Source organism: Dasypus novemcinctus, chromosome 8 (genome assembly GCF_030445035.2).
Source record: "Dasypus novemcinctus isolate mDasNov1 chromosome 8, mDasNov1.1.hap2, whole genome shotgun sequence".
Taxonomy (NCBI): Eukaryota; Metazoa; Chordata; class Mammalia; order Cingulata; family Dasypodidae; genus Dasypus; species Dasypus novemcinctus.
Window position 1 is genome coordinate 113,900,487 of NC_080680.1, and position 17,795 is coordinate 113,918,281.

General features: G+C 42.2%; 1 protein-coding gene across 1 annotated transcript in view; it reads right to left on the minus strand.

The window, feature by feature from the left end:
* ZNF462 (zinc finger protein 462) overlaps window positions 1-17,795 on the minus strand; it is a 130,878-nt gene that overhangs the window by 25,678 nt on the left and 87,405 nt on the right. The window contains 2 exon segments of the mRNA XM_071217080.1: window positions 5,277-5,413; window positions 6,639-6,906. Coding sequence (XP_071073181.1) covers window positions 5,277-5,413; window positions 6,639-6,906 — 405 coding nt within the window.

Here is a 17,795-nt window from a genome sequence, read left to right on the forward strand (position 1 = left end):
ATGTTTTCTGAATGAGGTTATTCATTACTGAGGCAAGTGAAGATCATAAAGTTAAAGACTGGAACATTTCCAGGTAGGGACTGAGCCCTGCTAGGCTCCAGAAGCTCAATCAATGCTCTGGGCTTTTTTCTCTGGGGGCAGCCACACTGAGGGTCTCTCTTGACTTCACACCTTTCAAAATTACCTTGGGTAAGAAATAAAGGCCTGAATCACACTCATTGTGACTCAGCTTCCAGCACTGGCGGTACAAATATTATGACTTCACCAGTTTGCCTACAGGATGAACTGTGTCCCTCATCTCCTCCTTTTCAAGAGGTATTTGGTGCTGCAGCCGGACATAAAACCCAAGAGGCCAGACCTCTGAGTAACAGGAGCCAGAAGTGTGTGCTGTCAAGTTTCCCGTGGTGCTCAGTGGAAACATCTGCAGAACTACAACTACAGAGGGGTCACTTCTGCTCAAATCAGTGGAAAACCACATCATGGTAGAGTCTAGAATTCCCAAGTAAAAAATCTTCCTGAAAGGCAGACCACAACCTACATGGGCTTCTTCCCCCCAGAACGGGCCAATTCTAAATGAAGCAGGGGGGGATTAGGAATTGATTATCTCCCACAAACTCTGATGCAAATGACCTTCCTAGAGGACTCAGGAAAGATCCACCTCCCTTAGCCAAACAAGAGATAAAGATAGTACTAGAGGAGTAATCAATAAAATAGCTTTTTTTTTTTTTTTTAATCTCAATACTTAACCACAAATAGACGCACATAAACATAAAACAGCTCCTGGTAAAAAGTGTTGAAATGTAATGTTAGCCAGGCTACTATCCTCAATTAGGGAGCTGGGGAATAGCACCTCTAATTCTAACAGGTAATAGTATTCAGTGGGGTTGGAAGGGAACATGTGCTTTCACTGAATAAATTTAAGGAGTTGAGAATTTCACTGTACATTTTTTTCTCAAGAAAAAATTACACTGGCCAGATCCAGGCGAGATTCCGTGCATTTCAAAGGACACTTTAAAGTAACTGCAGACCAGTATCAGTGATTACACAGCTCCGTAATTACAAGGTAAATGATTGGTAACAGTGTGCCTCACCCCTAAAATGCAATCTGAACTCAAATTTTCAGGCTCCCATCAATAGGTGCAGAAGGTACATATGGACAAGGCTGTGTGTGAGGCACTGGGATTCTAATGGCGAGTAACTCAATGGAAACTCACTGTGACATTATTTATCGTTCATTCACTTGTTTATAATCTCCCTCCCCGTTAGAGTCCAAGCTTCCAGTGCACAAGAATCACTCCTCTTTTCATGGCTGAATCCCAAGAGCTTAAACCAATACTCATATAGAGTATAAATATAAATATTTGTCGCATGAATGCAACCCACCCAAAGCCCAAGTGCCAACTGTTTTTAAAACAAGTCTCAGGACAATTTTTCCTTAGTTAAATTTGTCAAATCATGGCCAACCTCACTAAATGTGGGTCTGACCGAAGTTCAGAATGCCTCTAAGAGATGGGCTTCCAATGCTTCACTTCAACCTTGGCTACATTAGCATTTGTCAGGCACCTTATCAGTATGCTTCACAAAATTTGCCGTGGCTTCCCACTGTCTACCGAGTAAAGCTCAGGCTCCCATGTTGGTATCCAAGGCCTCCATGACTTGGTCCAGACACACTTTTCTAATCCATGCCTCCTTCTGTCCTTTCAGGTACCCAGAGCCATCTAACAGTGTCTCATAGACATGTCTTGCTTTCACTCACCTCGATGGTTGGGGCCATTTCCTACCCCATCTTAAGTTTTCTTAAGGTGAACTTTTATCTGACCCAGTTTGAAAGCCACTCCCCTCCACCACCTTTCTCTTTCCCTAATAGAACTATGTCTATCACTGCGAATCTCCTAGACATCTATCACTCAATTCCTTCTATCTACTTGTGTGCACACTTCATATTTTTGAGGAGAGCATGTACTGGGTCTCATGTAACATAACCTGTCTTACCTAAAGAACCCAGTACACGTGTGTTGTGTAATAAGAATAAATGTTTGCTGAATGCATGAAAAAGAGTAGGCGCTTTTGCCACTGCCAGCATAAATCCATTATACTTCTCATTCAGATATCCCATTAGTGAAATGGAGTCTCTTCTCTTTTCTCCCTACAAAGATACATCGATTTGTCCAGACAGAAAGCTAAGGAAACTCTACTCTTACAAGCAGTAGCTCTGTCTCAGGGCCAGGTCAGAAGTTGTTTTTCTTGCCTTTCATCCCAAGCATTTTAATTAACCAAGGCCTCAGAAAGATCTCTTACTGCAGGCCCTAGAGACCAAAGATGTTTATTCATCCACAGAGCACGAAGAGCACAGGTGCAGAAAGAGCCACATCTTGTTACTTTGAGATCAGCTCCAACCCTAAATTGCAAGGCGGACACCCAACCCTGTCTCCTGACTTGTCAAGACTGGCTTCCCACTGAGCTGCAATCCTGAGCTGAGATGGACCCCAAAGCCAGGCCAGGACCCAGCTGGCAGACACGGTTGTCCTGCAGCATGCTGCCAACTGTGCTGCAGGGCCCCCGTTCCTGACCTCCAGTCCCACTGGTAGCCCTGTTCCTCGGAGTCAGCTGCCAGAGTCACCAGACTGTTCAGCAGGGTGGCAAGGCCTCCCCGCGGGGTGAGATGGTGTTGCCCAGTAGTTAAAGGCATGGGCTCTGGGTCAGACAAACCTGGGTTCAGATCCCAGCTGGGTCACTTATTAGTCGTCTGAACTTAAGCAAGTTGCTCCCTCTTTCCGAATCTGTTTTTTTTTTTCATTTGCCATCACTTAGGATAGAGGGTTTCAGGAGAATTCCATCAAATGACATATTGTAAAGCACCTGGTAAGCAATCAGTGATAGCAGTTATGCTTAGTAATACTTGTTAGTCATTGATCATTACTGATCTGCAAATGCTTATGCTCATTCCAGATTGTGTGCTTTCTGATCCTGGTAAGGACAGTGTTTACCCATTCAGATGCCTCCTTTAATATAAATTATCTCCAAAAGTAAACAGAACAGACTGTAAGTACTGAGTGACAGGCAAGGCGGTGGGATATGGGAACCGTGGCTGCCTCATAGTGTTGCTGCGTACAAGTCAGGGGACTCTGGTTAAGGCAGGCTGGCTGTCACCAGCCCCAGGGAGCTTACTGCTGTACTTGTGGTGGGTATAACACGCACCTTCCTGTACATCCCCCCTCCAGGAGAGCCCACTGGAGAAATTCCCTTCAAGTTTCAGTGTCTAGGATTCCTAAAATTTTCCTAAACAACATTTCCAAATCTAATAAATTATTGAAATCCAACTGATTCTGTTTTCTTTTCTCCCACAGTAGGCTAGGCTGCAGCCCTCTGCTAACAAATGCATAGCAGCGTATGACATAAGCTGAGAATCCAAACTCCTGGTCAGTTGTTGTTGTTGTTGTGTTTTTTTTACTTTTAGTGCACTTTCCACTAAATCATACATTTGCTCAACATCCTTATTTTTTAACCCTACAGCTCTGTATGTATTCCTTAAATCCTTTGTGAAATTCGATAGACCACATATAATAAAGTCAACTAAAAATAAAAGTAGTCTTCCTCAGCCTCAAGTTCCACATCTGTAAACCAGGAGAACAGATCATTGAATTTATCCCTGACAATGTTGCTGGGTGACAAAGTGACTGTGCATGTGAGAAGCAGGTTGTCAAGTGCACAGCCCCATGGGGGTGTCCATGGTATTGGGGTTTATCTTTGCTTCCCTGCTTCCTGCATTTTCAGCTAGGGGAAGGAAAGCCACTGAGCTCGTCACATATCCTCCTTCCAGGAGGCCATATGGGAAATGAGAGGGGACCAACCACGGAAAGTGAGCCCACACCATTTCTGTTTGCTCGGCAGCAACATACTTGATGGCCTCAACCCAAGCCATGACGGGGCGCAGCGCCACCGCAACACATGGGCCGGGGAGCCGGAAGCCAGGGGACCGAGGCGCGACACCAATGGGGACCACTCAGGCCAAGAATTCCTGCCTAACGTTCCCAGGCCGCTTCTCCCAGCTTGTACAGGGACATTCAGCCAGCACCCGACTCATCAGTCATTACAGTGTGACGGCAGGGAGGGAGATCCGAGGATGCAAAACGCTGGGCCTTCTATGGAGCCCACACTTCTGCAGCAGCTCTGGTTGGACAGGTCACAAAGCACATCAGCCAAAGGCAGGGATTCTAGGAAAATGTCAGTGCAAAATATCCAGGATTTCAGAGTAAGTGACATCTCAGCCAAATAGCAGGCAAACTCACTGCTTTTGGAGTATGTGTGGCAAATACAGGCAAGTTTTCCAAGGTTAGAGGCAAAGGAAGCAGAATAAGAATGAAGAAGAAAAAATGAAGGGAAGGAGGGGAGGAACGAAGGAGGGATGGAAAGAGCAGGTGATGGGAAAAGCAACAGATACTACAATAATCTTTTTTCATCTACCTGCAGCTTGAATCTTCTCAGGATAAAGCAGATCACACATAAACATATTTCCCCTTGCAATGCAGAGGAAGCCTGTTGTTTAATAATGCTTTAGTTTTAATTGACCAGGAGCAAACTCAACTCAGAGAAAAACTAGAGTAGATGTAAAAGAAGCATCCTGGTTTACCAGCGGGAACCACCATTTCTGTGACAGTCATTAGGCATTGGACCCATTACTGGGTACTTCCAAGAATTATCTCATTATAGGTAAATTGTCTCTTTTGACAGATGAGAAAGAGGGCAAACAGTGTGGGCTTTAACCCAAAGTCCATGGGATTTCTAATACAGACGAGGCCACTTATTTCTAAGAATTGTCTCTCCTCATCCATTTCAAGGAAACTCCTCACTCTGCTTTGGAAATCATCATTTGGGTCTTCCTCAAAAGAATAACATTCAGTCATTAGACTCTTCACATATTACAATGTGTCTTCACCCAATTGTTTCTCCTTCCCTCCTTCCTTGGGTGCATTCTACACAAGGGAGCAAGTGGCGAAGGATCTAGAATGTCAGCCTTTCTCTCCAAGAAGCCCTCAAGAAGCGCTCATGGCAAGTGCAGTTGAAGCTACTGCCTTTGCCTCCTGCCTGGTGGAGGGAACCCTTCAGTAGGTGGGTGTTTGTATCCTGTTGACTCTGTCTTTGTGGTTTCTTGCCTGGAGATAAGGTGAGAAGCCAGGGACCTGGGCCGGGTACCACCTCCGCCTTCAGAGGACACGCCTATCATCCCACCCATACCCGGCCCCTGTACCCCATAAAAGCTGCGTCAGGAAGGTTACCTCGGTGCAGCACGATGTGATCAATCATGTTGCGCTTGTATTTGGTGTGATAGAGGCAGAGAGGACAGCGGAGATCTTTGGGGCCCTCCTCGGGAACTGCTGAATGTCCCGCTTCCACGTGCATAGTAAAAGCGGATCTGGGAGAGCGGAAGGGAGAGAGGTGATGAGTGTGACAGGGAGTCACACCCGAAGCCCAGGGTGTGATGCCCCTGCTTGGGGCTGAAAACAGACTCGCCCATCATGTCAGCTGACCACAAGCTGCTTGGCCATTCACCCAGGAACTCAGCACTCTCATGGGGTGCACCTTCTTGTTGGAATTTTTGCCATTCAGCTGGGTTCAGGACTTAGTCTGAGAAGAAATGGATCCCCCAAATACCTTATTCTTGAAAATTAGAAATAGCCTATGAAAAGTAGGAAAACAAAGCCTCTAAGAGGAAATATTTCTTGCCATGTGTAGTAGGACAGGGACTATTTTAAAAGCCAGATGATTTACCAACTGCCTAAGTGATTTTTCATGGGTAAGAGAGAGAGGGATGAAAAACCATTTGGGAGGTCATGATGGTTGATGATTAGGTTAAAACCAAACTCAGAACTATTGTACCAGCTTGTAGTGGAATGGCACTATTGTCGCCTTCCAATTTTTTCAAAACGTTAAACTTTACAAAACCTTGAATATCTCATAAAAATGATGAAACCAAGAGCTTAATGGGCAAAGACTCCGTATTATCCCAAGTGCTTTTCTCTTAGAAATGGGTACCTCTTTCAGTGGGTCCTCTTTATCTGGACCCTTTAGCCTTCCTTCAGTTCTAAGATCATATACATAATTACCTAAAAAAATAACTGGACCGAATTAGTAGCATTTCCCACTAAACCCCTAGCAGCTAAGGTATTGGTGGATAAAAGACTTGCTGCTCTCCATCATCTTTTCTTTTGGACTTGAAGTCTAACTTCGACATACTTTCTGTGTGGAGTTTGTATTGAAATGGCTTAAGGCTTTGATTCTGATTGCAATAGAAGAGGAAAATAACAGCTTGATAGTTAAAATATAACATCTACTATTATAATAATAGCATTCTACCTATAATATAATGCTTCCTAGGTTCTTGCTTTGTGCCCAGGCACTATTCTAAGCACTTCAGACACATTAGCTCATTTAGTCCTCACAAAAGTCCTATGAAGTAGATATTAATATCCTTATTTTACGGATAAGGAAAGGGAGACACAAAAGGCTGGACCCAGTTCCCGGACTGGCACAGGACTTCCCTTGAGCTGCAGGTAGGGGGCTGTCAGGGCAGACGGCGGGAAGGGGCAGGGCAGCTGACGGCCACCCTGTCTTGAGCACGTGTTCTTCATGACACTTACTTAAAGCCTGTGTAGAAGGAGCAATCTTTGCACTTGAAGAGCTTCTTTCCGCCATGCTTGTCCCGATAATGGCGCCTGATGCTCTGGATGTAGCCAGAGGAGAATTCACAGAATTCGCAGTGAAGAACGGCTTCGGTTTTCTGCTCGGTGCCAGTGGTGGCCCCAGAGAGAGGCACAGGGCTGATACGGCTGTTGTTTCTTGCCAAGGCAGCTGACTGATAGTGGTTGAGCTGCTGCTGAACATCTGGGGGCTCCGAGTAGGACGAGTCTGTGGAGAGAAGGGGGGAGATGACACTGGGCGCAGAGAATACAGTAAAGGTTTGACACCTGAAAACCCCCGACGTTAGTTTTGAGTTTTTTTTTAAACAAGGGGATAACTGTGATCCCCTCTTTCATCTTGGTTTACATCCTACCACACAGATCTGGGGAAATATACATAGGGAGGAAGTGCCAGGTCCCTTAATCTGACTTTGAGGGCTCATAGCATTTAAAAATAAAAATCTGAGGTTAAAGGTTTCAAAGTGAAGGAAGAAAGTAAACTGTTTTCTAAAGGAAACTGCAGAGTGGCAACAGGCTACCACAGAATACCAGACCTTGTAGGTGAGATAATAAACCCGCGTAATGTACATACGAGCCTACAGGAGAAAGGAAAGTAGATGATGCAATATCTCCTCCTTCACAGCCCAGAATTACTCAAGCCAACCAAATGAAAAAAAAATAAACACATCAGCCTTTAACTGAAATGCTCAAACACACGGCACGCACAAATATAAAAATGTTTTATGCCTTCATCATTGAGTGATTTAAATTTTAAAATAAAAATCCAATAGTGTTTTCCTGGAATAGATGTTTAAAGCTTAGTCAGCATTAAGATGGAGATTTATTCATAAGTCCCATTAAAATGAAATTCCAAACAAGTTTCCCTGAAAGGTATTTTAAAGTTTGTAATTCAGTGTAAAATGTCGGAAAGGACAGACAACAAATCTTAACCCTGAGAAGTTTCAAGGGTGTGTAATAGAGAAATCTCAGTTTCTTCTTTAAATTAAAAAAGAAGGGTGTGGGGGGGGGGGGGGGAATAAAGTAAAAGACAGGTTTTGAACCTTTTCACAACTTGTTGCTTTGAATGTTGAGGTTAGGAATCCATCAACATTGTCCTGTGTAACCTATGCTGCCAGGGAATGACACCAATGAAGTCCATCAATGCACACAGATGAATTTCAGGGTAACTTTCCTTGAAAAGAAAACAAAGGGCTCTTTTCTTAAGCCTTTCATAAAGTGGAGGGCAGAGGGGGAGGGAGAGGAAGAAAGTATACAAGCCTCCTCCTGATTTGATGGACACTTAATTTTCCAAAGCATGATTCCCCGAGGCAGGACATGGAGGAATTCTGTAAAACCTGTATTTGATGAAACTAGTACCATCCATCCCGTCGGCCTCTTCGAACAGGAAAACAAAAGCGGGGCAGCCTCCCTTATTGTGGGGATCCCTTGCCTTCAAAATGCTAAAATACCTTCCCTTCTTGTTCTCCTCTCTCCCCCTCCTCAATCTGTATTCCTTCAGTGACCAAGAAAAAACCCCTTTGGAAATTGTAAACAAACCTGCCACACACAAAAAATGAAAAAGGAAACTGGAACAACATCTCCAAGCCCCCATGGCTTCATTACCAGGTGTAAACTGAAGACAAAGGAAGAAAAGGATGACATGACCGAGGGAGGTTCTTCTAGCAACTTGTTCTGTGTTCCTCCACCTGCCCAATGAACTCACTCAGGATCCCAGTAACACAAGTGTCAAATTCTCATTCTTTCTTTCAATAGCAGGTCTGTTTACCATTTCACGGATCGTTCAAGATGCTTTCTTGTTAAGCCCTCAAGACCAGCTTCTGCTTAAAACACCAGGAAGCACAAACACTCCACTTTTATTGAGTGCTGCCTTCAGTACCCCAAGAAAGCTTCTGTCTTTTGCTGTTGGTCCTAGTTTGCACTCTTAGCTCTGCAGCATAGAAATTCTGTAACAAGATCAAAGCTGAACCCTGCTGCCCATGTCCTGTGTCCACCAACCACAAATTCACCCAGAGACCAAAACAAATGTCCCAAGGAAGGGACCAGTGCTTGAGAAGCAACCTCAGTTCTTTCCATGATGGAACAACTCCAAAGTCTCCCAAGGACTGTGAGCATGAAAGCTGGGAGCAGCCTCAGACACCAGGCCACTGACAGCGCCAATCCCTGTACAGCAAATCGATACAGAAATTAATGGCTCCTGGTCAGATGATAAACCAAGTGAATTCTTTTCCCCCTCCCCTTTCTCACTCTCAACCCAAGGCATGCACTAATCTCTAGGCAGGCCCTCTAAGCGAATGGGGTCTCCTTAACTTAGCACATTCTTCTTGTCTCTAGGGGATACTGCATACTATTTCATCCATTCCATAAAAGAAATTCTACGTTTTAACTCTGGTATTTATATATCATATGAAACCTGAAGAAATAAAAAAGCACGAAGTCAAAAGGAAAGCATTCCAAGAAAGGGAGGTTCAACGCAAAAGGAATGACTGTTTGGAGAGGGGCATTGTGTGCCCAAGTTAAAAAAGGAAGACAAACTGTATCAAAAGGCATGTCAGGTAAGTTAAAAATCATCATTGAGTCTATTTTCTTCCATTCTTAAGGACAGGAAAGTAAAAAGACCTATGCTAAGAACACCAGACTTCTGGTCAAGGGGAAATACAGCACCTGAGCACAGGGCTATAAATCCAGTGGGAAACTCTGATCTCAACTGTGGTAAGCCAAGTTATATCTTTATTGCCTGCATGGTCAGTGAGATCAACAACGGAATCAACCACCAGCACTAGGCTGGTCCACCTTCAAAGACAGGTCAGCCTAGTGTAATCACACACCACTCCCAGCCTAACCCTGACACTTGTGCTCTGAGGAAAGGGTTTAATCCTCTGGCTTCATTTATATGCAAAATGTTAGAAATTAAATTATAATTTATAATTACAATCATAAAAATTTAATTATATTATATACAACTAGCCATTGAGTAAATCATCTATAACAAGGGAAGAACTGCAATTTGTCAAATCAGGATCAAAATGGAATTTTAGCCTGGATGGTCAAAGAGTGACTAGAGGTGGGTCTGCAATTTGCTGGGCAGCCAGCGGAGAGCCTGTATTAGCTCAATTAATCCTCACAACAATGCGTGAAGTACAGACTCTCATCCCAATTTTATTGATGAGACCAGTGAAGCTGAGAATGGTTGTTTACACAGCTTCTAAAACGTCAAAGCAGGACCTGAACAAGATTTGTCTGACTCTAAAGTCTGAGACCTGTCTTTTGGGCATAAGCACCTGACGGCTGACCTCTAGAGTCTCATTCAGAGGAAAGAGGTAGCACATCAATGTCCCTCAGCAATGAACACACACGAGAGGAGAGGGAGAAGGTGCCAGAAGGCTGAAAAGATTAAGAAAGAAAATAACATTAAACCGAGTAAGAAAGAAAACACTAAAATAAACATTTCAAAGCACGTGGGGGAAAAATAATAAACAAAGCAAGACTTGTGGGAAGGAAAAAGAAACCCCAAAATCTCAAATGCTTAAAAAAATAAAATAAAAAAGAGATCACACAGGAGACATTTTTAGATGCATACTCCACAGACAAGCACTGCAAAGACCCAGAACTGGAAATATGCCTGCCTGAATGTCATGCTTTAGTTAGATGCTTGATAAACTGCTCTAAAAAAGTAATGCACAAAAACTACTGAGGTTGGGAAGTGGATTTGGCTCAACGGATAGAGCATCCGCCTACCACATGGGAGGTCCAGGGTTCAAGCCCAGGGCCTTCTGACCTGTGTGATGAGCTGGCCCATGCGCAGTGCTGATGCATGCAAGGAGTACTGTGCCTCGCAGAGGTGTCTCCTGCATAGGGGAGCTCCCCTGCAAGGAGCGTGCCCTGTAAGGAGAGCTACCCAGGAGTGGCGCCACACACATGGAGAGTTGACGCAGCAAGATGACGCGACAAAAAGAGACACAGATTTCCAGTGCCGCTGACAAGAATATAAATGGACACAGAAGAAAACACAGCAAATGGACACAGGAGCAGACAACTGGGGGGGGGGGGAGGGGGCAGGGCGTGGAAGGGGAGAGAAATAAAAAATAAATATTAAAAAGAAACTACTGAGGTGGTATTCGGGAAAAGAAAGATACATAAATGCAAGTGGGAGATAAATGCGTTTGGGTGGCTCTTAAACAGCTTAGGATTTCAAATCTGGGAAAAGGCTGAATTCTGGATGGGACCTCCTACACCTCTCACTCATTCGTGCTTCTGGAGAAATGGAAATCTCTTGCTAATTCCAGCTCCCCAGAATACTATCCATCTCAGGTGAATATCAGAATATCAGTTCAAGGCTTTTTTTTTCTTTCTAGAAATTAGCCAGTGCAGAAACAATCACAAGAAATTTGACATGATGAAAGCAAACAACAACAAAATGATAAACTGAAAGAGCAGCAAGCATGACTATATGAGGCTTTCTTGAACCTTCATGGTTCTCATCCCACAAACATTTAGTTCATAGCCTGTTAGTGTCTGGCCATGTGCTAGCTCTAGGGATTCAAAGTCAAAGAAGGCAGGAGGGATGCCTTCCAGGGACTCAGGGCTACTAGGGGAGAGAGTAGAGCAGCTGACTGTTATGAAAATACAGGCCTTCTCCATGCTTAGCAAACTTGCTCCATTGATTGAAAGAATAAAAGAGGCAAAGAGAACAAATCAGCAGCAACAGGAGAGTTTAACCATTGCAAGATTAAGGAAGACACAAGGAAGAGTAAGAATCAATTGGGCTGTAAATTGTGGGAGCTGCACAGGACAGCCCCCTTATGTGCTCTGAGAGAGTAAAAAAAAAAAAAAGGAAGCCATACAGGGGGATCAATTCTCCATTTTCTGTTGCTCCACGGAGAGAGTATGGTGAAAGAGAAAAGGTAGGAGAAGCACCTTGGTGCCAGCAACTGCATTTAATTATATTTGAGCTAGATTTTTTGGTGCAGACTTGGGAAAAAGGCTAGAGTGTGAATGAAGTACAAAGAGAAAATAAAAGATGAATTTTAGGCAAGCAAATGATTAAATTATATACTTGTTCATTCAGCAAATATTTGCTGAGCATCCAAGTAAAGAGGAGATCCTGTTCTGGGACAGTAAGACTTGATCCCTGCCCCAGACAGACATGTAAACAAGTAACTGCAATACAAAGAAAAAAAATCTAACCTGAGGCATGTACAAAGAGCTAAGAGAAAGAAGAGCAAAATCAGCAGCATTTGATGACTGATGGATGTGCGAGTAAGGAAGATGGAGCAGGGATGTCAACAGAATCCTGAGTGTCCATTGATAAATATGGTTTGTATTAATTAGTATGTTAATTAATGAAATCAATACCTGACATGAAGATACCTGATTGTTCAGCTCATCACACCTCCACCTTAAATCATACATTTTTGGAAAAATGAATAGGCATAAAACTATATTTTTATCACAAGGGTGAAAAAAGTGATTTAATTCCCATAGGGAAAAGAAATGCAGGTCAGATGATGAGTCTGAACATGAAAATATTTATAGAGGGTGAGGTGGATTGCATCAGGGAGAATTAAAAATCTTCAAACTCTAAAACACTGTAGAAAGTCCCAAGCCCCAAATAATGCAAGAATTGTAATTTTCTTCAGAAAAGCAGGCTACTTAGCATCTAAAGGTTGGCGTTATAAGCAACCAGAAATAGAATATTACCTGTGGATAATTTAACCACAAATACTATAAATGCCCAAAAGTGTTGGGGTGGGGGTGGGATCCAAATAAATAGGAAATTTGAGAAAGGCATACTAATAATGATGAGAGCAGCTAAAGACATAATTTAGTTACTAGCCAAGAAATTTCTGAAATGGCTTGCAACTTCTACAGCATAATGCTAATAAACTTAGGCAAGAGACAAAAATAATCTAAGTAGTTTTGTGTATACAGTAGTCACCCAGCAATCCATAAGTAGCAAGATGGAGAATTTTGCTGCCCACTGAGCTTAGAGATGATCTGAGTCTTCATCTAAAGCTAAAAAACTTCATGTCTGACAGACTCCTCAAACCTATGCTGAAAACTGATGCCATCTTTTCCCACACATGGTTTGCATTCTGGAGCTTAGCGAATGACCCAACACTTCATTCAAGCTCATAATCTGAGAGTCTTCCTACAAATTGTCAGAGTTCTCCCTTTCTTGCAGCAGCATATTCAAACAGTTTTCAAGTCTTAGAGACATAGCTCATGGCCCTCCTCCAAGCTTCTCTCAAGGTCATCCATTTTCCTTCCCAGTCCCTTGTTTTTCCTTCCTATTATTCATCCGGATCTTCAAGTCCCACAAGAACAACTCCAGTCTGGTCTTCCTTCCTCTAAGATCTAATAGCTCGCACCTTGGCTTCCTTACTCTTAAGCTCTTTCTCTTCTAGTTTGGCCAGCATACATACCACAGATATTTAACATACATCATTTATGTGATTATAATGGGATGATTATAATCACATATAATTTTGTTCAAGGATCAAGTCTCTATTCCTTACCTTGGTACATAGAGCCCCTCACAATCTGGTTCCAGCCCATGTCTCTAGTCTCATTCTAGCTAGTCCCTGATTCCTTGCACATTCTACATAGTTCATCCTTGGGAACTCTTAATTAAGACTACTTTATGTTCTTCTTTCCATATTTGCCTGGCAGATTCCTACCCACCCTAAAAGTCAACTGAAACATCACCTTCTCTTTGAAGCTGTTTCCCAACCCACCAGACAGAAGTCTTCGCTCTCCTTTGTGCTTTCCCAGCAATTTTGTGATTCTCATCCTGATCTCATTACACATCACATTTCACTTACTTTAGGAGCTCTCTTAAGCAACTTCCACTAATAAACTTGCCAGATCAATGTCTCTGACCTTAAAACATCTGACCCAAGAAGATGCATGGCACAAGTGCTGCTTTGGGTTGGCAGGCCACTCTCTAGCAGGTCCAGCTTCCAGCAGTTGAGTTAACAGCAAGAACTAGTTTTTCAGAGCCCAAACTTCCAGTAGCTGACTTAATGCTCACAAAAAGCAATTTTATGTGAGCCTATTCTTCTTTGTACATTTGTATTTATTACTTATGCTTATTCAATTTAATTAATATAATATAAAATGAGGAAATAAAGTGTAAAAAGTATTATTTCTAGGTAAGCTACATAGAAAGGTTTGGAAAGTCTTATTAAAGTCAAGTTGTTAAAACAATAACTATCTAATTATGTTTTGGTAAGACCAACTATAAAATATGGAGGATAACATGAAAATCTAGAAGGACTTTGCTTTAAAATTGTTTCACAAATGTCTAAGTACTCATTCCACTTAAAACAAATTGAAACTGGAAATAGCACACCATGTAGTATAAGGGGATATGGTTTACGCAAGAGAGAAAATGAGGAATGCCAGTCAAAGAGCCCAGATTCAAATACATGGTCTTGTCCCTATATCACATTATGGGTAAGCGAATGTATTTACATATTAAATTAAAATAAAATGTTGATGACATTTAAAAAAAAATTCCCTGCATCAAAAAACTTTCAAATATAACAGATACTCTAGGGTCTTGAGTGCATCAAATACAAAAGCTTCTAACTTGTCTCTATGTTTGACTCCCATTTTCTATTTATTCAGAACATATTTATTGAGCCTTCTAAATTCTTGAGATCCATCAGTGAAAAACACGAGCAAGGATCCCTGGCCCTGTGGTGCTTATATTTTTGAGTTATAGCAACAATACCTTATGTACCTTTATAGCCACAGAGACTCACATGGACCTCTTATAAAGAAAGGTACTCAAGAAAATGTTTGCTTCGGGGGAAGCGGATGTGGCTCAACTGATAGAGCATCCACCCACCACATAGGAGGTCCAGGGTTCAAACCCAGGGCCTCCTGGACCGTGTGGTGAGCTGACCCACGCGCAGTACTGATGAGCGCAAGGAGTGCCATGCCACCCAGGGGTGTCCCCTGCATAAAGGAGCCCCACGCGCAAGGAGTGCACCCCACAAGGATAGCTGCCCAGCATGAAAAAAAAAAAAATGTTTGCTGGATTGAATTTGGGGACAACTTTCTTAAGTCAAGGTATATATGTATGACATACATGACATTATATCATACACACATACACATCTATCTATCCATCCATTTATATCTATTTTAAGTTATCAGTGCAGTGAAGTAGCATAAGACTGTCAAGAAGGTTTACAGACTCAAGAAGTCTACTTATTTAAAGATTTCTTAGGTTGTATCTGAATTTCTTTGTAATAATTTAATTCCTTTCCTTTCTCAAGATACCTGTTGTTCACTTTGTGCTACTAACGCTGAGCAGAATTTGGCATCCAGAAGAACAAAAATTACACATCACCAACACACCTTTCCAAGTATTTTCTTAGAAGACCCTCAGGAATGTTCTATATCTATGGGCCATTCTCAAAGAAAATTGTATTAGAAACTCAGCTTTTGAAAACAAACTACTTCAAATCCTCCTGGGTAGTATCTGAGGGGGAACATAAATCTCAAGAGGTAGCCCTGTTATTTTATTTCCTTCTTTTGATTATGCCTTGAAAATCTCCTGGCCAAGGACGCTGGCACCTACTTGTCTTCTATCATCAGTAGAGTTCTCTTGCCTGGATGCACAAGATTATGATACAATGGCCAAGGGGACAATGGGTGCTGGCTGACTATATATAGGAATTCTGAGTCTGGTTGTCATGGAGGTAAATGGAAAAACAAACGCCTAATCCTGAAAATAAGGTTGAGGCCAAGCTTGAAGGAAACACACACTGAAAACTTCCTGTCATTCTGATGAGTAAAAACAAGACTTGGAATATGATCAGGGAATAGAAGAGAAAACAAAACAAAAACCTAGTTTTCAAAATGACAAAAGCACAACAAAAAATGGACAACCTGCTCTCTTTGAGAACTTATGTCCCATCCTCCTTAAGTTCATTGTAAATCTCAAAAGGCCTTATTCGCCTGAAGCTTCATGTTCTCACCCTCTATATTTTTGGGGAATCTAGAGAGAGGTATTGTTGGACTTTCACTAGGTCTTATATTTGGGGGCAAATCCACTTATCTCTTTGTATTTTTTTTCTAACGACATCCACCCAGTCACCCAAACCAGAAAAATTCCTTAATTCATTTCTCCTTCATTCTACACATTCAATGGACCAACAAAGTCATTCAGGAGTTGGTTAAACCTCCTGGAACCTTCAACTCTGTGTGCCAGTCACTATTCACTGCCACTGCTTTTGCTTAGGCCCTCATGGTTGCTTGAGTGAGCCATTGCTGCAAATTGTTCCTAACGGGTTTGTGATTTTCAAGTTTCTTCTCCTCCTAAGATTCCTTTCTTCTCTAAAGTGCAGATGTGACTGTGTTACTTATCCCTTCTTCCAAGAAAAAGACCACGCTCTGAGCCATGGTGCTTAGCTCTCCTTTATCTTTCCAGATCCATCCACACCTCTACCCACACTACACTTGATGCCAACCACAATACATATTCTAGCAATGGCCATCCTCTATTTTTCAGCCTGGAAGACTCTTATTCATCTTTCAAAGCCCAATTCAAATTTGCCATAACTGTAAATATCTTCCTTGATCTGTCTAGATACAGTGGTCCAATTCCTCCTCTAGGCATTCCTGCTAGTGCTCATCATGCTGTACTGAGATTAATTTATTGATTAATTTTATCCCTACCAGACTATCAATTTTTTGAAAGTAGGATATTTATCTATTATCTATCTCTCTCTATACATACATACATACATACATATATATATATATATGTATGTATTTTAAACATCGATATACCCTGGAACTTGGTACAGGGCCTTGCCGAAAACAGCTGTTAAAATAATGTTTACCAAGATCCAAAAAAACTGTTCAAACTGAAAAAGTGGGCTGGCAAACCCAGATTTAAAAGGAAAATCCATTGAACCAAATGTCACTCTCTCTTTGGACACTGAGGTTAACAGAGCTTTCCTACTGAAACAATGACCCACTTTTACTGAAACAACCCTGGGTCTTTTAAAATTACCTTGCCGGTGGCTTCTGGAACATTGAGAATTTGGACACAATGAAATTCAGAAATCATGACTAAGCCAAGAAGTTAATGGCATCATTTCTGATTCTGTCATAACCAGACACAATTTGAGACTCTGAAACTGATGATTCTATATGCAACTCTCTCCCTCCTTTTCTGCCCCACTGGTAAGGACAGATGTTTGTGAAATTCACAGATATAAATGGTACTATGTGTTTTTTAAAAAAAACTTATTTTTTAATAATCAAAGCTGCAGGCTTATTGAAAGAGAACTGCTCAAGCAGGGACACCTCAAACCAGGGGAGCCACAGAGTCTCCAGGAACATGAACTTTTACATGTGCCATGAGATTTCTACAATTAACTTCCAAAGCCAATCAGAGCCTTCTGCAATCAATGAGGAGTACTCATAGATTCCTTCCGGAAGTTAGCACTACACTCTCACTGTATAAAATGTTTTACCAATTTCCGTCCATTGGAATGCCCGCTCATCCCAGAGAATGTAGCGTACAGACTCTCCCTTTTGCACGTGGATGTGTGGTGGCTCAGAAAAGCAGGGAAGGCTTCATGTGAGCCAGCCAGACAGTGGAGAAACAGGAACATCACCTGGGGCTCCCGAATGCCCCAGTTTAGAAGGCACAGTCCTTAGCAAACATTGGAGGAGTTCTTTCTGCACTAAAGGGCATTTGTAACTCAAAAGTGTGTGCTCTTCTTAGAAACCCTCCTTGAAACAGGCTAGACATTTGTAGAGAAACAAATGAATGTGACAAGGAGGAGCCTCTCTTTAATGTTTTTTTGGAGGAAACTCTGGGTGGCATCTCCTATTGTTAATGGGAATGCTCTCACAATAGCGAATGCATAATTCACTTGTGACTCTTGAATTGTGTGATGAGGAAGTAATGCTTCCTGCTGTTAGTTTAGATCGTATAGATGTCTTTACCACACTGAAAATCCAATGAGAAACCCTGAGCACAAAGGCCTCTTTATAGAAATGACTTGGCCTCAACACACAGAGCTTGCTTGCAACCTCAGATGGTGTTTAGAGCTCATGGCTGTGGCCAAG